This window comes from Balaenoptera borealis (assembly GCF_965194805.1).
Source record: "Balaenoptera borealis genome assembly, chromosome: 14".
Taxonomy (NCBI): domain Eukaryota; kingdom Metazoa; phylum Chordata; class Mammalia; order Artiodactyla; family Balaenopteridae; genus Balaenoptera; species Balaenoptera borealis.
The window spans coordinates 91,182,034-91,205,020 of NC_138875.1; the positions used below are offsets into that span (position 1 = coordinate 91,182,034).

Below are 22,987 nucleotides of genomic sequence, written 5' to 3' on the forward strand. Positions count from 1 at the left end.
GGCCAGACACAAAAGGCTGCATACTCTATGATTTCACTTATATGACGTCCTGGAGACGGCAAAACTATAGGGTCAGACTATAGCTCAGGGGTCTCAGGGGTAGGATGGGGACGGGGGTGGGGGAAGGACTGACCTCAAAAGAGCCATTGGGGATTTGGGGGGTGATGGAAATGTCCTGTTCTTGATTGCGTTGGTGGTTACATGACCACAGGCCTTTGTCAACACTCATAAAACTATACATCAAAAAGGGTGATTTGGGGGACTTCCCTGGTAGCGCGGTGGTTAAGAATCCGCCTGCCAATGCAGGGGACACGGGTTCGAACCCTGGTCCGGGAAGATCCCACATGCCGTGGAGCAACTAAGCCCGTGCGCCACAACTACTGAGCCTGCGCTCTAGGGCCCGTGAGCCACAACTACCGAGCCCACGTGCTGCAGCTACTGAAGCCTGTGCGCCTAGAGCCTGTGCTCCGCAACAAGAGAAGCCACCACAATGAGAAGCCCGCGTGCAGCAACGAAGACCCAGTGCAGCCAGAAAAAAAAAGGGGGGTGGTGATTTTTACTGAATGCAAATTATTTAAAAATTTTTTTAATTTAAAACGTTTTGAATTTTATTTTTTGGCCGAGCTGTGTGGCACGCGGAATCTTAGTTCTCCAACCATGGATCGAACCCGTGTCCCCTGCAGTGGAAGCGTGGAGTCCTAACCACTGGACCGCCAGGGAATTCCCCTGTATGCAAATTCTACTGCAGTTTTTAAAAACTTCATGGGAGAGTAAACAGTACATTTGAGAATTAGTGACAGAGAGGTCTGGCCTACTGCAACACAAAGAACAGGAAGAAAGATGTGTGGAGAGACAGATGGCAGAGGGGTGAGAGGTCTAATGTCGGAGCTGAGTTCCAGAAGAGAATGCGTGACAGGTAATATCTGAGGACTTTCGAGAACCGGCTTACGGTACCAATCCAGAGATTCAGGAAAGCCAGAAGGTCTCAAACAGGATAAAGAAAAGATTCCCCGCAGACACATTTAGGCCAACGGTAAACTCGGGAGGCAAGGAGAGGTCACAGGAGTGGAGGGAACACACAGATCACCTGCAGAAGGACAGTTAGACCAACGGCTAACTTCTCAGTGGTACCTACGGAAACTGGAGAGTTCTTCCGAGGGTTGGGCTGAACACAGGCTCCGTGGGGTGCCGTGCGGATGGCTTCGGGGGAGCTGCCTCTTCAGGGTGTCCCTCCACCCACTGTGCCCGCCCGCCGTGGGCACAAGTCTGAGGACAGGACGCGCTCAGGCAGGCTGGGGGCAGGGATGCAGCGGCTTCCAGGTGGCAGCTTCTGCTTTGTGTCTCAGCACGACCTGGAGGACCCATCCTTCCAGCTGAGAGAGCGCTGGACGTAGATTTTGGCCACAGACCTCACAGAGCTCAGAAAGGGACCAAAGGATCGAGTGACGTTTCGACAACAAAGCTCTTTCTGGTGCCATCAGTTTATTTATGGGAATGGGATTTTTTCAGTGTTTTGATTTATAAATTGGAAAAATAATAAGAATAGAGTTGACGCTGAGCCTTGTGGACATAGGAACTAACTGAAGAAAACAGATTAGCCCTCTCCATCTATTAAATTTTACTTTTTATATTTAGTACTTATTTACCATAACTGTAATACACTTGTGTCATTTTGATTACTTGCATACCAATAATAATTGTACTGATTTCTCAATCTAGAAGATTATTATTTTTGAACACTTAGGGCCTTGTGGTCAATTCTGGAGCACATTTCTATTGCAGAGACGCATGATTGGTGATCTATAAAATAATTCCAAGCATAAAATACATAGACCTGTGGGGGGGATGGAGCGGGAATAGGGATTCACAGAGAGGAGTGTGGGGTGATGGCCAGCGTCCAGTCGTAGATGGAGTATTGGATGGTACCTGACAGTCCCCTTATTTGCCTTTTCATGCCTGGCTCTGTCGTGATGCTCTGGGGGTGCGGGTTCGCAGACACGGCACATGTGTCCAGAGCTGCGGCCATGGCCTCGCCATCCTCCTCCTCTGTCTCTTGTACCAGAAGGCGTCGATGTGCCCGGGGGAGGAGAAGCTGGCAGGCCACAGCACCCCCTTCACACACGTGACAGGGAACGCTCCCAGGAGCACCGGTGGGCACATTCTAGACTGCTCTTCAGAAGGAGGGAGCCTTCGCTGCACCAGAGAATGGCACCTCCCCTCCAGCCTTCGGAGAGGCAGCACCTGGGGCTTTCCTGGGTGACGAGACCTGCGGGTGCCTCGCTCCCCATCCTTGCCCCGCGCGCCCAGGGGGGCGAGGGCGGCAGAATGGTTACACCAAGGCCACGCTGTCATCTGCGTGCCTCGGTGCTCGTGGGCCGGCCTGGCCGAGGGGTCCCCCCAGGAGGGCCGAACAACCAGCCCAGGGCCGTCGGATGACCAGCACAGCTGCTGGACCGGTGGGTCCCTGCCCGGCCCTGCTCAGTCCTAACCCTGCTCAGTTCTGACCCTCGGGGGGGATGCAGTTCCGGGGTCTGAGGTCCCCCTGGAGCCTTTGTGAGCTCAGTTCCTGCCAGCACAGAGCACCTGTGCCCCCCCTGCTGTGCGGTGGCAGCAGGAATACCAGCGAGGCTGCTCTGCCACGTTCGCACCCCCTTCACTCTTTCCTTCTTTTTCCTCCCAGTTTTATTGAGATGTAATTGACATACAGCACTGCATATGTTTAAGGTGTGCAGCGTCACGATCTGACTTGCACATCATGGAGTGATTATCACTGTAAGTTTAGTGAACGTCCGTCATCTCACACAGATGGAACATTAAATAATAGAAAAAAAATGTTTTCCTTGTGGTGAGAACTCCGGATTTTTTTTTTTTAATTATTAGCACCTTTAATTATTATTTATTTGTTTATTTGTCTGTGTTGGGTCTTCGTTTCTGTGCGAGGGCTTCCTCTAGTTGCGGCAAGCGGGGGCCAGTCTTCATCGTGGTGTGCGGGCCTCTCACTATAGTGGCCTCTCTTGTTGCGGAGCACAGGCTCCAGACGCGCAGGCTCAGTAGTTGTGGCTCACGGGCCCAGTTGCTCCGCGGCATGTGGGATCTTCCCAGACCAGGGCTCGAACCCGTGTCCCCTGCACTGGCAGGCGGATTCCTAACCACTGCGTCACCAGGGAAGCCCCAGGATTTACTCTTAACAGCTCTCATACACGTCATGTATAACCTACAGCAGTGTTAATTATATTTGTCATGTTATACACTACATTCCTAGTACTTATTTATCTAATAAAGGGAAGTTTGTACCTTTTGACCATCTCATCCAATCCCCCTGCTTCTGGTAATGACAAACCTGATCTCTTTTTCTATGAGTTTGTTTTGCAGTATGATTGATTGATTGGCTTACACGCTGTTAATTCCTGCTACTTCACTCTTCTCTGAAGTCTTCTTCTTTTCCAGATAAATGCCCAGCGAGTCGCTGTTGAAACCCAACAGCAAAGTGACCTGCACACCGCAGCCTGCCTTGAAGACACCACTACCGCCCGTCTCCCACATACCCAAGGCCCCAGAGACCCAGCAGGTGCAGGGTAGGCCCTGTATCTCCAAGTTCAAAGTGAAGGGCTAAAGCAGGCAATGCCGTTTCTGCCTGGTGGTCACTTTGCTACTCCCGAGGCACCCCCCCCTTAGAAGTGAGGGCACAGGAAGGCTCGGGGCAGGCCACAGCCGAGGTGCTTCGGCTCGGTCTCCCTCGGCAGCAGACAGCGCCTGTGGGCCCCCGCGTGAATGCCTGCATGCTCCCGGCCCCCCCGCCTCCACTTGAACCTCTTCCCAGAACTTGTGGACAGGCTCGGGGCCACCGCACGCGCTGCAGGTTCTCTCCTGTCCCCACGCGCCTGGCCACTCCGCAATACTCAGTAAAGGTGACATCGGAATTCTTTGTTCTGTTAGCATTTATCAATATTACAAAACTTCAAAAGGCTCAGCTGTGGTCTTTAGTCACCTGCCTGGGCCTCTTCCCGTCTTCTGGCACAAGCGTGACTGAATGTAAAGAAAAAGGCAGGCTGAGGAGGCAATCTGGTATTTCCAGCAATCCTATCACCCAGGGGTACGTGTGTGTTCACTATTTTTTTTAATTTTATTTATTAAAAAAAAAAAATTTACTTAGTTTTGGCTGCGTTGGGTCTTCATTGCTGCACGCGGGCTTTCTCTAGTCACGGCGAGCGGGGGCTACCCTTTGTTGCGGTGCACGGGCTTCTCATTGCGGTGGCTTCTCTTGTTGCGGAGCACGGGCTCTAGGCATGCAGGATTCAGTAGCTGTGGCACGCGGGCTCAGTAGTTGTGGCGCACGGGCTTCGTTGCTCCGCGGCATGTGGGATCTTCCCGGGCCAGGGCTCCAACCCGTGTCCCCCACATTGGTGGGCAGATTCCTAACCACTGCGTCACCAGGGAAGAAGTCCATATTTGTTTTTAAACAAACAAACAGATGCTTTATTGAGATACAATCCACGGACTGGTAAGCTGCCTCTCAGAGGCCGTGCATGGCTGTGCCATCCCCCCGGGTCCCGTGCGAAGCCTGGACTGAAATGTGAGTAGGTTCGGTACGCAGAGTGCATTTACAGCCCCGAAAGGTCCGGGCTGGTGCGACCCGAGCCCTGGTCCGCGTGCGCTCCTGTAAGCTGCCCACTCCGCCCCATGACGTCCACTCGGGCGACAGCGAGCACACGGGACGCCAGGACTCATGGGCGGTTATTCTGCCGACATGAGGAGCCGCGGTTCATTCCCATTAAGGCTCTGTCAACACGTGAGTTTTGGAAACGAGGCTTTCTCAGAGACGGCGGTCAGCGCTCTGAAGCCTGTTTCCTGGACGCTCGTCTTACATGCGCGGTGACTAATCGTGAAGTCCAGCCGCAATGACCACGCAGCGCATCCTCCGGTCTCTGCGACGCCTCGCGGGGGACGGCTACTTAGCGGCCGGCGGTTCACCCCGACAGCGAGGGACCCAGGGCCACCTCTGCCACGCAGGGTGGTGGCTCACGCTGTTAGAAAAACTGAATTCCTGAAGGTACCTCAAGGCTGATCCCCGACTTACAGCCTAATGCATGGCAGACGCCACGCCGTCAGTTCCGGGGGAGTGTAAACAGTTTCGCTGGAGCCTTGTTTCCAGAAAGACCACCCGACGGGGCTGACCTCGTGCCCCCTGGAAGGTCTCAGGCCTGGGCCAGAGCCGTGTGTCCAGGGGGCCGGGCCCAGGGCAGCGGCGTGCTTGGGGACCGAGGCTCTCTCAGCTGAGGGAGCCCCGTCTCCTGCTCGTGCGTCTGGCAACCGGTGCTCAGGGTGTTTCCGGAAAGGAGGCGGCCCCCCCGCCAGGAGGGGAGGAGCCCTCACCGCTGTCCCGAGCCCCGGCCTAGGCTGCCTTCTGCTTCCGCTCCTCCTGCAGCGGGGGGGGGGGGGGGGGGGGGGGGGGGGGGATGGGGGTTGGCAGGCGCCGCCCTCCCCTCACTCCCTGCAGCTGGCCCTGCCCTCCACCCCCGAGGGCAGAGATGCCCCACGCCCGCTCCCGCTCAGAAAGCGAGTGCGGCGCCGGGCCCCTCCCCTCCAGGCCGCGGGCCTCGCCTGCCCGTCTCTTCCCTCCACCTCGGTCGTCCCGGGACGAGCCCCCGCGGCGCCTCACCCTGACGGCGCTCTCCAGCTGGGACAGGGCCTCCTGGTACCGCGGGGCCAGCGGCTGCAGGAGCTCACTGGGGGCGTCATGCCGCTCCAGCCCGGGCACCCCGCCTTCCCTGAGCATCCGGACAAACCTCCTCTCCTGCAGGGAAGGAGCACGTGAGGGGAAGACGCTCCCGCCCCGCCGGGGCCCCCAGGGCGAGCCTGCACCCCACCTCCTGCTGAGACCACGCAGGCTGACCTGCACCTTGAGGAGCAGCGTGAAGGCCTGTCCAGATTTTCCGGCGCGGGCGGTTCTTCCAACCCTGAAACGGAGCACAGCCCCCTCCAGAGCGGTGGCCCCCAGCCCCTGAGGGCTGTTGGGACCAGGCTTTCTCCCCAGGCCACCCCCTCCCCCTCCCCAGGGCCAGTCCCGCACCGGTGCACGTAGGTCCGCAGGTACTGGGGGGCGTCGTAGTTCACCACCAGCTGCACGCCCTGCACGTCGATGCCGCGGGCCGTGGCGTCGGTGCTGATGAGGCTGGCGGGACACGAGGGGTCGCGGGCCCTGCCTGAGGCCGGGAGCGGGGACACACGCCCCTTCCCGCCCTGCTGGGGACGCTGCCACAGAGCTGGGGAGGGCCCGAGGCGCCCTTCAGGACCCCAGGCTGACGCGGCGCGAGCACCCTCCCCGGAGCAGGACCCCGGCCCGTCTCCCCAGGTACTCACAGCTGGATCTTCCCCTGCTGAAACCGCTTCAAGATCCGCTTCCTGGAGCCAGGCCCGTAGCGGGAGGAGAACTCGGCCACGCGCACGCCCCCGAAAGCCTGGACCAGCAGGAACAGCCTGGGCGGGAGAGGCCGGAGCCGGTGGGCGGGAGGAACCACCTCCTCTCCCCTCCGGCCCCCGCACCGTGCCGGCCTCACCTGTGGGAGTTCTCGCGGGAGTTGGTGAAACACAGGACCCGTGAGAGATTCATCTCCAGGAGCAGGTGCAGGACGACCAAGGGCTTGAGGCGGAGGCTGCAGGGCACGTAGCGATGCTGCGGGGGACGGCGCGGGGTTGGCCACGGCCCGGTGCCTAGACGCGCCCCCCCCCCCCCACCTCCAAGCGCCCTGCTCACCGTGAGCCCCGCAGGGAAGGTGTACTTCCCACCCGAGTCCCCGTCCCCGTCCACGTCTCTGGGGCCCCCGTGCACCGACCCCGTGGAAAAGAGCCGGGGCCGGTAGAGGCCGAGCTGCTGCAGCTTTTCGGGATTCTGGGTCAGCGTGGCCGAGAAGAGTAGTTTCTGCAGTGGCATCTGGGGGCAGCAGACGCTGAAAGGGGAGGGAACGCTGGGAAAGCAGCACAGCCCAACCAGCCCACCCGAGCCTGGCGGGAGAGCGTCTCAGACGGGGGACAGCAGAGGGGACCAGCTCAGGGCGGCCCCACTGGGCGCAGAGCAGAGTGCAGGGCCCGGTACCTGGCTGCAGTCACAGCCCGGGGCTGCGTTCTCTGGAGCAGAGCAAAGGGGTCCCTAGTGCCCTCACTGGGAAAGGCTGCGGCCAGCACCCGCGGCAGCCAGGACTGGTGCATGCTGTCTATCACGCGGTCGGCCTCGTCGATGACCTGCGGGGGGGGGGGGGGGCGGGGCAGGTCAGCCTCGGGTCTGGGCCCGGGCCTCCCTCCGTGGGGGCGACCTACCAGGAAGCGGAGGTGCTCGAGGCTGAATCCTGGGGTCTGCTCGATGTGGTCCACCAGGCGGCCAGGGGTGGCCACCACGATGTCTGCCAGGCAGCGGAAGCCGTCTGCTCTGCGGAGCGGAGAGTGGCTCAGGAGGGCCGCCCGCACTGACGCCCCCGGCGTGGGGACCCTGTGGACGGCAGCGCTCGGCTCCCCGGGGCCGGATGGCTACGACGCGGCTGCACAGAGCGGGCCCGCCTCTCGGAGGCGCCCACGGACCGGAGGGACCTACGTGTCCTGCACGAGGCTCTCCTGCTCCTTGGCCAGCGACTTCTGCCCGGCGAGCAGGGCGACCCGAAGAGGAGCGGCGTCTGCGTAGGCGCTGAGCACGCTGCTCACCTGGAAGGAGAGCAGCCGTCGCCAGGGCGGCCTGAGGCCCCACGCCGCAGTGACGAAGACCCTGGGTCTGACCTCCAGGCGTGGCGTCCACGTACCTGCTGGGCCAGCTCCTTGGTCGGCAGCACAACCAGGGCACGAACCTGGCACACGGCTCGCCGCAGCAGGGCCTGCGGGGGGAGGACCGCCACCTGCGTCAGCAGGGCCGCTCCCTGCCTGCAGAGCCGCCTGGAGGGCGAGGGCTCCCTGTGCTCACCTGCACCACGGGGATGACGAAGGCCAGGGTCTTCCCGCTGCCCGTTGGGGCAGAAACACAGAGGTCGCTAGGCCGGTAGCCGCCTCGGCTTACCAGAAACCCGTTGGCTGTGCTCTCCAGGAGAGCGGGAATCACTGCTGCCTGCACTGGACAAGGAACGGCGAGACGCACGTCACGTCGGTGCAGGGACACCCAGTGCTAGCACAGGCACCGGAGACGGCCGCCTCCCTGTCTGTGACCTCTGGGCTGGGCTCTCGCTCAAGGTCAGCACCGGAGCCTCCCGGAGCGCTGAGAGTCGGAAGGTGCTGAGGCCAAGACCACACCTGCCACTGGACGTGTGCACAGGCTGCCTGTGTGGGCAGCTGCTGAGCGATGGCCTTGCACGGCTCTGGGAGAAGATGCTCTGGAAGGAAACCCTGCTCCCACCCCCACCCCACCTGCGCAGGGCAGGGGCACCTGGAAAGTAGGACGAGATGCCCTGAGCCCGCAGCCTCTTCTGCAGGTCCGGGTGAACTTCCGGGATATCCTCGATAGACACCAGGCCTTCGGTGACATTCTTTCCAACGCAGCTTGGCTCAGCCAGCCACGCTGGCAGGAAAGGCTGGACCTACCACAAAGGGAAAGAGAAAGAGATGAGGTGAATACTCCAAAACCCGCCAGACCAGCAGAGCAAGGCCCCAGAAGCCAAGCACTCAAAACACTCAAGCTGAAAAGGCTGCAAGAAAGAGGCAAGCTTTCTAGCTTCTCCTGGACCGCCCACATCTCACTCTCCGTGAAGCCTTTAGAGGGCGTGAAAAATACCTACCGAAAAGCGCCACTCCCTGAGCCAAACCACCCAGGGGCTCACCTTCGCACCTAATAACACCCGTACTCCAATGACATCTGTGCTCCAGGCTACACCTGCAAGGTGCCCGTGACCTGGCACTCTCCTGCCCGCGCTTTTGTTTGCTATCACTGGCTCTGCACCAACCATACAAACCCTCTGTCGTTTTACACACCAAGCTCATTGCTACCTCGGGGCCTTTGCCCCAACTCGGCCCTCTCCCTGGCACACACTTCCCTGCCCCCATCCCACCTTAACCAGGCTGATCCCTGTCTTCTGATTCCAACTCAGAGTGGATCTCCCCAAGGGCCCTGTGCCCAGCCTCTCTTATTCTTCGTGATGAGGCTCACCCTCCACACATCCTTTAGCTCACGTATTCGACTACTGAAATCTCTTATGCTAACGTGAATCTGCAACTCGCCCAGGAACCTGGTAGACCTGATTGGATCTCCCATTTTGTTTGCTAGACTGGTGAGCACGCTAGATTAGAAGCTCCTTAAATGTGCACCAAAGAAGCGAAGCTGTTTAGAGAGATCTCTGTGACAGCAGCACGGAAACCAAATCAACCCGCTAATTTCGGGAAAAAAAGAGGACTCTTAAAATTGAAAGTAGAAGTGGCGACTTCGCACAAGACTCAAACCGTAAACAAGGCTGCTAAGACGTCAACAGTTGGCCGGCTCAGGTGTTCACTCACCGAGCACAAACCATACACCCACCAGGCGCAAGCACCGTCCTCCAAGCCGTCCCACGAACACAAGCCGCGGTAACGACAGCCACCCCAGCGCTGCAGCCTCCCCCCGGGCCGCTCACCTTCGGCGCCTTGCTCCTCCCGAAGCCCCCGAGCACCAGGGCGTGGGCTGGGGGACCAGAGGCCTCTTCGGGGAGCGGTCCGCCCTGGCCCTCCGGCGACCCCGCGGCTTCGGCTCCCACGCTGTTCCCCGCCGGCGCCTCCTCGCTGCTCTCTGCGCGGCAGAAGCGGGGGCGGGGCGGCGCGTCAGCCCCACGCGGTCCCGAGTCCCAGTGCCCCGCCCCACCCCGCGAGGCCCCACCTGCGCCCGCGTCCTCATCCTCGTCGTCCGCCTTCCGCCGCTTGCAGGGAGGTGCGTGCGGGCTCCCCGGCGCCCCGCCGCTCTTGCGCCTCCGCGTTCTGCGCGGCCGCCGTCGCCGCTTCCCCGCCGCATGCGCTGTCTGCGCGGCCTCCGCAGGCTCCGAGGCCTCCTGCTGCGGCGGCTGCTTCTGCAGCTGCCGCTCTCGGGCCCGGCACCGCAGCCGCTCTAGCAGCGCGCGAGCCCGGCCGTCCGCCTCGGCCTCGGCCTCCGCGCCGGCCGCCTCGGGGCCCGAGTACCGCGCGACGTGGAAGAGCGCCATGCCGGCCGCCACGCGCCACTCCGGCCCGGCGCGCCGCGATGACGGCCGGGGGGGGGCGCTGACGTCATCAGGCGCCGGCGGTGACGTCAGTGGCGCGCCGGGCGGCGGAGCCGGGGGGCGGCTGGTTTGGTCTCTGCCGCGTGGGGCGGCGGCATGGAACGGGAAGCCGGCCCTGGGGGCGCGCGCCGGGCGCTGGGCCGCCTGGTGGAGGCGGTGCTGGCAAACCGAGGCAAGGCCAACGCCGTGTTCGACATCCTGGCCGTGCTGCAGGTGGGGGCCCGTGGGGAGCGGCGGGGGTCGCGGCCGGGTCCCGGGGTTGGAGACCAGAATGGGGGCCTTCTCGGGCTCGGACGAGATGGGGCTTGGGTTCTGATGCGGGCAGATGATTGCAAAGCGGAGTTCAGGACTATACTGGGGGTCTTCTCCAATCTCGCAGGGCTTCCAGGTGGGAGGATCTGGTGCGGGGTTTGGCAGAGGTGGGATGGGAGGGTCACGCGGGCTCAGGGGTGGGGTGGGATGGGGCTGGGGTCCTGGTCGGGAAAGGGGGCAGGGGCCACAGCTCCAGGCGGGGCACCCCGCGACCGGCATCTCCCCGCAGTCTGAGGATCGGGAGGAGATCCAGGAAGCGGTGCGCGCATGCAGCCGACTTTTCGGGGCCCTGCTGGCCCGCGGAGAGCTGTTTGTGGGCCAGCTGCCCTCTGAGGAGGTGGTCATGGCAGGTCAGTGTCCAGGAGGGCCTGGTCTCTGATAAGGTTAGAGGGGGATCTTGCTAACATGGGATGAGGCCCCCCCCCAAAACTCCATCATAGGCCATGCGGGTCGGTGGGATCGGGAGATTGTGTTTGGGAGAAGGGGTGGGTAATAGGGACGCTGAAGCCAGGTGTAAGGAAAGGTTGGGTGGGGTGTGACTGCTTGTTTTGTGTGTCTTGTGGGATTTGATGTTGCGTATCGTTGACTGTTAATTCCATGGAAGTTTAGAGTTACGTGTCTCAGTCCTTGGCACGTCTGGGTCTTGGGGTGAAAGAAGAGAGGACCCTGCCTGGGGGAACGTGCTGGTCCTGCCCCAGATCTGGAGCTGCAGTGACTCGTTTTCACTCATTCCTCGTCGGGGCTGAGTAGAGGGCAGGGGGAGGGTGGGGCTGGGTCCCGTCTGGCGTGTGCGGGCATCGGTGTGGGCTGACCGCCCTGCCCCACCTGCAGGGTCCCGGGGGGCCACTCGCAAGTACAGGGTGTGGATGCGACACCGGTACCACAGCTGCTGCAACCGCCTGGGGGAGCTCTTGGCTCGCTCCTCCTTTCAGGTCAAGGTGAGTCTGGGTGGCTGGCCTTGCTTGCCCGCGCAGCCCGACCCCAGGCTCTCCGCACAGCAGGGGTCTGCGAGGGGTCTGGGGCCATGGCTGCAGGTGCCGGTCCAGGTGAGGGTGCTGTCTCTTTCTGTGGCTGGTTCCTCTGGGTGTGGCTGTGTCCGTCCTGCCTCCTGATTCTCACAGGAGCTTTATTTTGCGGGTATTCAGGCCTGAGGGCCGGGGGAGCTCTGTGGGCCTGTCTGCAGGGGTGACGTGTGGCGGGAGCCTTGCGGTCCCTTTGCCACCCCTCCTTCTAGGAGCTGGCCCTCAGCACGCTCATGAAGTTCGTGCAGCTGGAGGGCGAGCACCCCCTGGAGAAGCCCAAGTGGGAAGGCAACTACCTGTTCCCCCACCAGCTCTTCAAGGTGAGGCCCCGGCTGCCCGCTTGGGGGTCGCCCCGGCTGCCTGTGGGTTGTGGGGCTTGGGGGGACTCTGGCGGCCCCCCTAGACTCTGCTGTGTGAGCTGCATGCCTGGGCCGCCTGTCCTGGGGTTCAGAGGCGCTCACCGCCTTGTTCCCCGTCCCCGCAGTCGGTGGTAGGAGGCCTGCTCTCTGCAGACGAGGACCACTCCCTGCTGCTCTGTCAGTTCCGGGAGTACCTGGAACACGATGACATCCGCTACCACACGATGCAGGCCGCCGCGGACGCCGTGGCCCGGGCCACTGATGGGCGCCCTGAGGTGAGCCGCCTGGGTCCGGGGAGGATGCAGGCGGGTGACGGGCACGCGGCGTCCGGGCGCTCAGGCCAGGTCTGCGGCAGGTGCCCCTCACTTTTTGGAACAACGCCTTCACGCTGCTGTCCTCCGTGAGCCTGCCCCGCCAGGAGCGCGCCCCCTCCAGCTTCTACGTGAAGCACGCAGGTAAGCGCCGGGGCTGGGAGGGCGGGAGGGCGGGAGGGCAGGGGCCTGGCCTGCTCCCGTGTCGGGTGACCCCTCGCTTTATTTGCAGAGCTCTCGGACAAGTGGAAGGTCGTGCATCTGAGGGTGAGGCGCCCTGGGTGGGTGGTGGTTTCCCCGGGAATCCCTGGTTTCCCTGGGAATCCTGGGCCAGCGCCCCCTTCCTGGCCTTGTCAGCCACCGGGGTCACAGGAGGCCCCGAGGGCCCAGGCACGGTTCCCGGAGGTCAGAGGCGGCCTGCCCAGACCTCCCTGGGGCTGAGTGTCGTTGCCGGGGTGGCTGTGAACACAGGGCCTGTGGCCGAGAGGGAGGCGTTCTCTCGCTGGGGTTTCCTAGGCCCTGGCTCCCTACCGGAGGCAGGAGGAGGGTGGGCGGGTCGGGAGCGCGGGGGACGTCCACCCCTGCCGCTTCCCCGCAGGAGCACAGGAAGGCCTTCCAGCAGATGTGGCTCGGCTTCCTCAAGCACCAGGTAGGGGTGGGGGAGGGACCCCGGGGCTGGACTCCAGTGAGCGGGGCGGGCCGCACCCGACCTGACCTGCTGCTTCCGGCAGCTGCCTCTCCGCATCTGCAAGAAGGTGCTGGTGATCACGCACGACTCCATCCTGCCTCACCTGGCGCAGCCCAGCCTCATGATCGACTTCCTTGCCCGCGCCTGTGACCTCGGTGAGCAGGGGCCGCCTGGCGGGCCCGGAGCCGGAGCGGGACTGGGGTGCGGAGGGGCGCTCTGCAGCCCCGGGCCAGGCAGCCGGTGGGGCTGTGACCAGCGTCCCGGGGCCGGGCTGTGCCGTTGGTTTGGGCTCCACGGCTGCGCGTCTGTCTGCAGGTGGAGCCGTCAGCCTCCTGGCTTTGAACGGACTTTTCATCCTGATTCATAAGCACAACCTGTGAGTGTCCACCTCGGGGTCTGAGAGCTCTTCAGCTCTGCCCGTTCAGCCGTGACCTGGGCCGGGGTTCCTGATCTGTTCTGTTTGTGGCTCTACCCCGACACGTGCTCCGTCACTCCCTCACCCCCCCAGGGAGTACCCTGATTTCTACCGGAAGCTGTATGGCCTGCTCGACCCGTCTGTCTTCCACGTCAAGTACCGGGCCCGCTTCTTCCACCTGGCCGACCTCTTCCTGTCGTCCTCGTGAGTGGGGGTGGGGCTGGGGACACCTGGCCTGGCTCAGAGCTGCGGGGCTGCGGCCACAGGCCAGGACGGGGAGCTGGGGGCTGGCACGGAGGGGTGGAGTCTTACGCCCCGCCCCCCGCCTCCCCAGGCATCTGCCGGCCTACCTGGTGGCCGCCTTCACCAAGCGCCTGGCCCGCCTGGCCCTGACGGCGCCCCCCGAGGCCCTGCTCACGGTCCTGCCCTTCATCTGCAACCTGCTGCGCAGACACCCAGCCTGCCGCGTCCTCGTGCACCGCCCCAGGGGCCCTGGTGAGTGCGGCCGGAGCCCCTGGGAGGCCTGGCCAAGAGCCCAGCACGTGGGCGCAGGTGGCAGACTGGAGTCTGGGTCTCGTTCCTAGAGCTGGACGCCGACCCCTACGACCCCCGAGAGGAGGACCCTGCCCAGAGCCGAGCCCTGGAGAGCTCCCTGTGGGAGCTGCAGGTGAGGGCGCCCTGCCTCCTGGTCACTCCCCGGGCTTCCTGGAGCCGCCCCACCTGGGTGCTCCCCCTTGGCCACCCACCCAGCCCCACCTGTACGCCCCTGCCAGCATCTTTGCCGGGTCCCCAAGGATCCCACCTTGCCCTGTCACTTCGGTCACCCAGGGGAGGCTTTGCGTCCGTCTGTCGCGTCCCTGGCCTGCGGAGGCGGTGGGACGTTCCCCTGCTCAGTGCTTCCTGTGCCCCTCGCTTTGCCCACGAGGGGCGGTGACATCCCACGTGCCCCTCCAGGCCCTCCAGCGGCATTACCACCCCGAGGTGTCCAAGGCCGCCAGCGCTGTTAACCAGGCGCTGTCCGAGGCCGAGGTCAGCATTGCGCCGCTTCTGGAGCTCACCGCCTTCCAGGTGAGGCTGTGAGGCGGGCCAGGGGGCTGGGGCGGTGAGGGCCATGCAGCACGGGGCGCCTGACCGGCCGCCTGTCCCCGCCCCGCAGATCTTCGAGCGGGAGCTGGAGAAGAAGGGGCCCGAGCCGGTGCCGCTGGAGTTCATCCCGGCCCGCGGCCTGCTGGGCCGGCGGGCCGACCTCTGTGCCCAGCACTTCACGCTGAGCTGACCCCGCACGCCCTGCTGCCCCCGACGGGTGGTCTCGTGGGAAAGCCGCTGGGGGCGCTGGTGGGCGGGGGTCTCGGGAGGCGCAGGTCCTTCACCTGTGCCCCTGGGGTGCCCTCCCGTCCACCCGCCGCCCCTCCCCCCGCCCCCCTGCTGTTGGCCTCGCCGGAGGGTGCTGCCCGGGGCCCTCCCTTCCCTGCGGCCTGGTGGGGAGGGGCGGGGGGAGGGGCGGGTGGGCTATGGGGGCGATGCAGGACAGCCCTGCTTCCGGGGCCCCAGCTCCAAGCGCGCCGGGTCGTGGCTTGTGTCGGCCCCCGCGATTCCCCCCCAGACGCGCCAGGCCCTCTGCATCGCTGTGCTCCCTGACACGAGACGGGCCTCGCTTCCGCCAGGGCAGCCGCGAGAGCCTCTCTGCTGCAGTTAGACTGTGACGTGGGAGTATCGGGGGGGCTCTGTGCCCCGGTCAGTCTCAGTGGGGAGCGCAGGGAGGGGCACAAGCTCGCTGTGTCCGGCCAGGCCCTACTGAGGTCACCTTTGTCCCCAGAAGCGCAGTGAGTCCGGGGGTGAGCGCCTGCCCCTGCGCGGAGTGGGCCAGCAGCCCCATTGTGTTTGCAGGGTTATCTTTTCGTGGTTTCTTTTCTGCCAAAGGTGCCGTGTTTTCTGTCTCTGGCGGTGATCCCGTTTCCTTTAAAAAACCCACTCGGTTTGGCACACGCCTGGCGCCGGCCCACGCTTGGCAGGGGCTGACGGGGGCACGGGGGTGGGGCAGCCCACAGGGAGAGACCTTGCTGCCCTCCGCCGCCTCCTGTCTGTGTCCCGTTCCTGGCCACACCCCGCCCGTCCCCCCGGGGAGCGGGGTGGGAGCTCGTGGCGGGCACCCTGGGAGTCCCAGCAGGGAAGGGTTCCGCCAATCTGGTGTCCAGGTACCCCCGCCGGCCCGGTTTCCCAGCACGCCCTGCTGGCAGCAGCGCACCACGTGGCCCCGCTGCCCTTCAGCCATCTTCCCACGAGCAGCAGGGGATGCTCGTTACTGACCTGGAAACCGCCTGGTCCCTGGGGCGCAGGGCTTGCCCGGAGCGGGGGGCGGGGGTGGGCAGTCTTGAGAGAGCCGGGCCGTCTGGCACCAGGAGTGTCCAGTGGGCCAGAGGCCGCCGTGGCCTTGTGTGGGGATGCCAGGGGGCAGTGCTGGACGGCCTGAGGCCTCCCGCTTTTCTTGAAAAATACCATTATGTGAACAAAATTACAGACTACAAAACACTTGAACAGGTTCTCTTGGTCGTGTCTGGACTCGGCGTCTTGTGCTCCCGTAGGTCCATGCTGTGGCCCATAGCCACTCTGGTCCCTGGGCAGCTGCATTCTGCCGTGTTTGACCTCCGGCAGGTCCCCATTTCCTGTCCTCTGGCCCTGGTTGGCCGTGGGGGAAGAGCGGTGAGCGTGCCCTTCCCAGCGGCTGTGAGGTTGGCTGAGAGGCTGCGTGGTGGGTTGGAGGCGAGAACTGAACGGGGGCTGGGGCACCGCTGGGGCTCTGCCTGTCCTTCAGGAGCCCGAGGGGTGGCCGGGACAGCCTCCGGGGCACATGGGTCTGACTGCAGGCTCCTGGCTCCGGAGGAGGTACGAGCTCAGAATGTCAAGAGCTTTGGAACCACCTGGGATCAAATAAGATGTCTACGTGGGCAGGCGGAGGGAAGGGCCTCGGGCAAGTGTACAGGGGGGTGGAGGAAATAGCGGCTCCCTGGTCTGTACCAGGAGACCGTCCTGAGCCGCTTGTGAGCGACCCACCTCTGAGCCCAGAGATGAGAATGCAGGCACTTAGAAAGAGTAAACGTTTATATGTTTAAAAAGAAAAAAAGGCACCAGTGAACCCGCTGCTGGCAGCTTCACGCCTCCGATGGCTCCCTCGGAGGAGGAAGGGGAAGCCAGCTGCCTTTTGCTTAACTAAAGCTCTGCCCCAGTTTCTTTGTCGTTTGTAAATTACAAAAGCAGCATGAGCCGAACTAGGAACTCAAGGGAAAGGGTGGGCGTGTGGGGAGACGTGGAAGCCCGCTCGGTCCCCAGTCCCGTAACCCACCCTCCCCTCTGCCGCCACTTGGTCGCCCACACAGACCCTCATGCTGCCCGCGCCGGGGGAGAGGCCAGGTACACCTGCCCAAAGCCTCCCTCCACCTGCCCACGTAGATGTTTTGTTTGTGGCACTGGGGACGCTGTTGTTTCCTAGGTCCAGTTTTTACAGACTGCTTAAAAAAAGATTTCAGACACAGAATGAATACCTTTTTAGCGTAAGTATGCCCCACTTGATATTTGAGATGCACTAAATTTTAAAAGTTGAAGTGAAATCCACAAAACATAAAGCTAACCACTGTAAAATGCATGATTCAGGGACTTCCCTGGTGGCGCAGTGGGTAGGAATCCGCCTGCCAACGCAGGGGACACGGGTTCGAGCCCTGGTCCGGGAAGATCCCACATGCCACGGAGCAACTAAGCCCGTGCGCCACAACTACTGAGCCTGTGCTCTAGAGCCCTTCCTGCATCTGCGGCGGGCCCCCGCTGGCTGCGCGATGCCAGGGCTCCAGGGCTGTCGGGCCCAGAGTTTCAGAAAAGCCTGGAGGGAGGGCGGGGGTGGCCCATTGTCGGGGTGGTTGCCTGCTGTGTGCCCGGGGCACCGTCCCCTGTTCCTGCTGCACAAACAGGCCAGCCCTGTCTCTGGAGCAAAACTCTCCCTGTCTGTCCCTCTGTCCCTCTGTCTCCCTGTCTGTCTCTCTGTCTCCCTCCAGGAGATGAATGGGGCTGTTGGATGATTAAGTCATAGTCACACACGTAATGAGGAATGTGTCACGAGATGCGGAGAACCCTCTCCAGCGATAGGAATGCTCAAGCATTTAATTGGCATTTAGCAAACAAGCTGCAGAGAATTGGATGTCAGAGGGGTATCTCCTGAAACCTCAGTCAGGGCGTAGACCTTGGGGAATGTGCACCCCCCCTCAGGGCTTTCCCGCTGGGCTGGGGGCACGGGGTGGGGGGCAGCAGCTGGCCCCATGGCACCGATCCGCCCTCCTCCGTGGGGCATCGGCGGTTAATGGAAGCCGCCCGGGGCCCCACCCCTGCTCCCAGCTGATCATGGCCCGGTGAGGTCACGGCCTCGGTGCCCACCGGCTGGTGCTCCGCTCTGCGCTCGGGAAAGTTGCCCGGCCCCTCCAGGCCCCAGTCCTCTCACCCACAAAGTGGGCAGTTCCAGGGGCCGTGGCTGCGTAGGAGCCAAAACTTAGAGGCATGAAGCTACTACAACATCGATTTCGCTCATGAGTCTGCAGCCTGCGCAGGGCTTGCGGGGAACTGCTGGTCTCTCCTCTCCTCGGCAGGAGCTGGGGCGGCTGGAACGTCGGGGCTGAGCTCCCCTGAGGTCTGCCAGTGCAGGGGACACGGGTTCGAGCCCTGGTCCGGGAAGATCCCACATGCCGCAGAGCAACTAAGCCCGTGTGCCACAACTACTGAGCCTGTGCTCTAGAGCCTGCGAGCCGCAACTACTGAGCCCACGTACCACAACTACTGAGCCCGCGTGCCTAGAGCCCGTGCTCCGCAACAAGGGAAGCCACCGCAATGAGAAGTCCGTGCACCGCAACGAAGAGTAGCCCCCGCTCGCCGCAACTAGAGAAACCCTGTGCGCAGCAACGAAGACCTGACGCAGCCAAAAATAAATAAATAAATAAATTTATATATTTTAAAAAAATAGTCCCCGGGACCCCAGTCCCAGACACGACCATGGCTGCCAGCTTGGTGCATATCTGCCCTCTTCCCAGCACCCCTTTAATGAAAAATCCCAGCATCACATCACAGGTCTCGTGTGCCCCGGCCACCCCTCTGCCTCGGAAACATGACGACACAGTGTGTGCACGTGGCATTCTCGACTGGCCGCCCCGCATGTCCCCTGAGTTGTGATGTATTGAATTGTCATCGAATGTCTGTCATTGAAGTATTGATTCCCCCTTTCTTTCTTGACCTGTGAGGAATTTGTTTGAATTTCTTTGAATTTCCGAGAGGCCGTTACTAATTTCTAGTATTACTGGGCACAACAGATTCCTGGGAAGTGGATTAAATATTAAACGTGTGACCAGGTGTTCTCCCGGGAGAACGTGACAGTGTCTGTGCTGTGACACCTTCTGTATCCCTCCCTCTGCATCCTCGCCACCGCAGAAGCTGCAGAGGCTGCCGCTGAACCAATCTCAGTTGCGGGGCAGAGGGGAGGGATGGTCCCGAGTGGCAGGGCTTCTCCTTGGTGCCCACCCCCATGTGGTGGAGGCAGACAGGTGAGCGTTTGCCCGGAAATCTGAATCTCTTACCAGAAGAAGGGGCCCCTGCCCCCCGCTCCCCACCCTGTGGACCGCTCCCTGCCTGGCCTCCCTCTTGCGCGAAGCACTTCAGCGCTGCTCCCCTCCCCGCATAATGCCAGCTGGGATCTGGAAGCCCATCGCAAGCTGTGTGATCGGGGCCTCCAGGCGAGCCTCCCCAAGCAGGGTGCGGCCCTGACAGTCTCTGGGACGATGTGTGCATTTCCCCGCAGGCCTCCTATGCCTCCCCTTACTGTTCCTGTGAAACAAACTGCCCCCAAACTCGGTGGCAAGAAACAGCATTTTACTATGTTCCCAAGTCCTCTGGGTCAGGAATTCAGAGACAGGGCCCCCTGGGATGGCTCACTTTGCTCCACAGTGTCTGGGGGCCCAGCGGACGGTGGGAGCCTGGCAGTGATTCGATGGCACGGCCGGGTCTTTTGGAGGCAGCTGGACTCCCAGGGCTGGTTCTGTGGCTCTGGGGGCCTCGGGCCTGTGGATTCCACGAAGCGGCCAGGGCTCTGAGGGCAGGTGGACGCTGCGTGGCCTTTAATGACCCTGCTTCAGAAGTCACCCAGGGCCACCGGCTGTGCTCCCAGACTCGAGGGAGGGGACACGGACCTCAGCTCTGAACTGCAAGGCTGTCAAACCGCGGAGCCTCCGCTGGCCCCGGGCTGGGGGGAGGGAAGGTCCTGCCTCTTACAGCCATGGGGAGGAGGGCTGTGCATGGAGGGAAACGCTGACCCGCCTCTGCCACTGTGGGCAAGTGACCTGGCCTGGCTGGGCCTCAGGGTCCCCACCTGTAAAGTGGGAACAAGAACAGCACACGTCCCATGGGGGATGACGAGGGGTACATGAAGAACTGGGGGAATTAGTGTCCTGGGGCCGCGTAACAAACACCACAAACTTCAAGGCTTAAAACAACAGGAATTGGGACTTCCCTGGTGGTCCAGTGGTTAAGAATCCACCTTCCAAGGCAGGGGACGTGGGTTCAGTCCCTGGTGAGGGAGGTAAGTTGCCACAGGACAACTAAGCCCGCACGCCGCAGCTATTGAGCCCATGCACTCTAGAGCACAACAACTAGAGAGAGAAGCCTGCTCGCCACAACAAGAGATCCCGCATGCCACATCAGAGATCCTGCACGCCGCAACTAAGACCCGACACAGCCGAATTAATAAATAAATAAATATTAAACAAAATAAAACAACAGGAATTTATTCTTTCACGGTTCTAGGGGCCAAATGTCCAAGATCAAGGTGTCACGGGACCACGCCCACCCCACCCCCAGGTTCTAGGGGAGGGCCCTCCTGCCTCTTCCAGCTCTGGTGATGGCCGATGGTCCTTGGCTGTGGCCGCGTCCCCCCAGTCTCTTGGAGAGGAGGGTCCATCTTCACATGGCTTCTCCCTGTGTGTCTGTGTCTCTCTTTATAAGGGCACCTTATATGGGATTCACGGCCCACCCTACTCCAATGTAACCTCATCTTAACTACTTACACCTGCAAAGGCCTTATTTCCAAACAAAGTCGCCTTCTGATGTCCAAGTGGACGTGAACTTTTGGGAGACTCTGTTTAACCCACTGCAGTGCAAACCCTGACCCAGCTGGCATTTACTAGATGGTAACCAGCGTCCAGCTCAAGGGATCAGTGCTGTGGCGAGGTGACCCAGAGATGGTCACGCTGGGTGAGCAGAGGCTGGGCCTGGCCTCTCTCCACCCTGCTTCCTGGCTGGGGCAGCCTCTCCTCGCCTGGACTGGTCAGCTTTAGCCCCTTAAGAAATCTGGTTGAAGGCCAGTTCCACTGACTTCCCAGGCTTTGGACATCAAAAAAGTGTCCTCAGGCTGTGGCTTGATTAGAATTCCATCTGGCTCTCGGGCACCTCTGCAGAGGTGACGAGTGGGCTCGGGGCCCCGCAGGTGAGGGAGGTGTGGGGCTGGGGTTTGAGTTCCCCAGGGGACCGCAGCTCTGGCGGCGGGAGCTGGGCAGCCTGCCTGGAAGGTGCCCTGACTTCACCAGGAGGCCGTGACGGGCTGCTGGGCCTGCAGCTGTTCTGCTCTGGGCTCGCTGGTCGATAGAAGAACAAGGCAGAGCTTTAATTTCAGGCTGGAAGTGAAGTCGGCCACGATTTAGGATTGCCGGGGGCAGCAGCCACCAGGGTCACGGTCGGCACGGGCGGGGGGCAGCAATGCCAAGCATCTCCGCAGGTGTGCCCTGGTGGGCACCAAAATGCGCTGCCGTCTATCTTCCAAATTGTCCTCCTGGCCTGTGGTTGGTGTCATTGGGGTACAGGGTCACCTACTCACACGCAGATTCTCCCTGAGGGGAAGATACAAGACTCCCTCATCCACCATTAACAGGGGCTGGGGCCATTCTGCAGATCTCGCTGTGAGTTGAACTGTGTCCCCAGAGAGCTGTGTCCACCTCTTAAGCCTGGAACCTCACAGGGCAAATGGAACCTCACAGGGCAGAGGGGGTTAAGTTAAGGATGTTGAGATGGGGGCCTGCCCTGGATGGTCCAGGGGCCCTGTGTCATCACAGGGGGGATGACTTCTAGGAGGAGGATGAGGCGGGACAGAGTCAGAATACAGAGGCAAAGAGACATTAGCAGAGGCTGGAGGGAGGCACTTTGAGGATGGAGGAAGGGGCCGCAAGCCCAGGGTCATGGGCGCCTCCAGAAGCTGGAAAAGGAAGGGGGCAGGGGGCCAGCGGCCCAACTTGCACGTCACCCGAGGGGCCCGTGGGGCTTCTGGCCGTGAGACCATAATGGGCCTTTTCACGCACAGGCTGTGGCACCTGCCATCGGGAGGGAGGAGGGCAGGCCCTCCCCCCGGTCCCCTACATCCCAACCTCACTGTTCACCGTGTCCCCCACTTCTGTGCCTTTGCTTGACGGATGTTCCTCGCGGGACAGAGAAGCTGTTTTTGCAGTAAATGATTCTCTGGCAGCAGCAGCCTTGGCCTGGGGTCCCCGGGCAGGAAGGGCCTCCACAAAGCTGTCCACTGCACTGCCCCTCCCCCGACAGAGCGGCCATCCCTGGTCTCTCTCTCTCTCCACGGCCCCTAGACGTCTGTCACCATGCGCCTGGGGCCTCTGGCTTCAGTGGCTCGTGGTCTGAGTCCCACTTTGGGGGGGTGACAGCTTGGCTCCTTTGTCCCAAGGCCTGTGGCTTTTCAGCTGCCGACGGACGGTCCCCACCGCTGACCTCCTTCCTGGACTTAGGCAGCCTCTGGCCTGCCGCTCAGCACTGCACTGCGGGCCCCCTTTCTGAACTGGCCGGGACCCTTTGACGGCAAGTGACGGCCACCTCGGGCCAGCTCACATCCACAGGAGGCCGAGGCCAAGTCGCTGGGAAGAGAGTATCAGAGCTTCCTGGTTGCTGTGGGAAATTAAAGGCTTGAAGTAAACACAAACCTACTATCTTATAGTCTGTAGGTCAGAAATCCCACACTAGTCTTGCTGGGTGAAATGAAGTGTGGGACGGCTGGTCCCCCGGGGCTCCAGGGAGAATCGCTCCCAGCCTTTTCCAGCCTCTGGAGGCGCCTGTGTTCCTGGGCTCCCAACTCCTTCCTCATCTCAAAGCTCACAACTCCAGCCTCTGCTTGCTTCCTCAGGCCCACCTCCCTCTTATCAGGGTCCTTGGGATGACCCTGGGCCCACGGATCCGTCTCCAAGGACAATCTCCGCATCGCAAGACCCTTAACTTAATCTCATCTGCAAAGTGCCTTTTGCCCCGTGAGGCGACATGTGCACAGGCTTCTGGGTTTAGGACACGGCAGGTGGGCTGGGCGGGGGGCGGGCACGGCTCCCCTTCTCTCAGCTTTTCTCCCCGCCCCCCATGGACCCAGGCATTGTCCACACGGAAGTCCAGGGCACTCCGAAATCCCCGCGCTGGGCACCAAGGCCCAGCTCAGGTGGGCTCTGCGGGCCCCTCTGCTGTCACTGGGGCCTGGGCGTTGGGTCTGGCGCGGCGGATGAGCAGTGGCCAGCCGCTGCAAGCGTCGTCACCGTGGCCCGATGGAGGCGGCTGACAGGACTGTTGGGTGAGGCCGGTGTGGCTGGGGGCTGAGCCGGGGGTGGGCAGGCCAGCTGACCCCAT

General features: G+C 62.2%; 2 protein-coding genes and 1 long non-coding RNA gene across 7 annotated transcripts in view; 1 reads left to right on the top strand and 2 right to left on the bottom strand.

Annotated features, from left to right (window-relative positions):
• The window catches only part of LOC309610422, a 487,797-nt gene that overhangs the window by 251,575 nt on the left and 213,235 nt on the right, over positions 1–22,987 (bottom strand). The window lies entirely within an intron of this gene.
• Positions 4,462–10,136, bottom strand: DDX51 (DEAD-box helicase 51; the record flags this gene model as incomplete). Of its 5 annotated transcripts, XM_082353239.1 has the most annotated exons (15): positions 5,255–5,419; positions 5,660–5,794; positions 5,894–5,957; positions 6,071–6,172; positions 6,361–6,477; positions 6,558–6,673; positions 6,755–6,947; positions 7,094–7,239; positions 7,315–7,423; positions 7,586–7,692; positions 7,788–7,859; positions 7,946–8,091; positions 8,402–8,552; positions 9,579–9,730; positions 9,818–10,136. In XM_082353239.1, 15 exons carry the CDS (start codon positions 10,134–10,136, stop codon positions 5,393–5,395), a joined length of 1,956 nt encoding a protein of 651 aa, XP_082209365.1. In that variant the 3' UTR covers positions 5,255–5,392. The 5 variants fall into 5 exon arrangements, 4 of the variants coding, with proteins under 4 accessions (XP_082209363.1, XP_082209364.1, XP_082209366.1 ...); XM_082353237.1 differs by having other exon boundaries at positions 4,462–5,419; positions 5,894–6,172; XM_082353238.1 differs by having other exon boundaries at positions 5,254–5,419; positions 7,094–7,423.
• NOC4L (nucleolar complex associated 4 homolog) lies at positions 10,272–15,835 on the top strand. The gene is made up of 15 exons (XM_082353261.1): positions 10,272–10,406; positions 10,735–10,855; positions 11,337–11,443; positions 11,740–11,847; positions 12,012–12,161; positions 12,242–12,341; positions 12,430–12,464; positions 12,796–12,846; positions 12,929–13,040; positions 13,201–13,261; positions 13,394–13,504; positions 13,635–13,795; positions 13,885–13,967; positions 14,255–14,368; positions 14,457–15,835. The coding sequence occupies exons 1-15, from the start codon at positions 10,290–10,292 to the stop codon at positions 14,574–14,576; spliced, it is 1,551 nt and encodes a 516-aa protein (XP_082209387.1). The 5' UTR covers positions 10,272–10,289; the 3' UTR covers positions 14,577–15,835.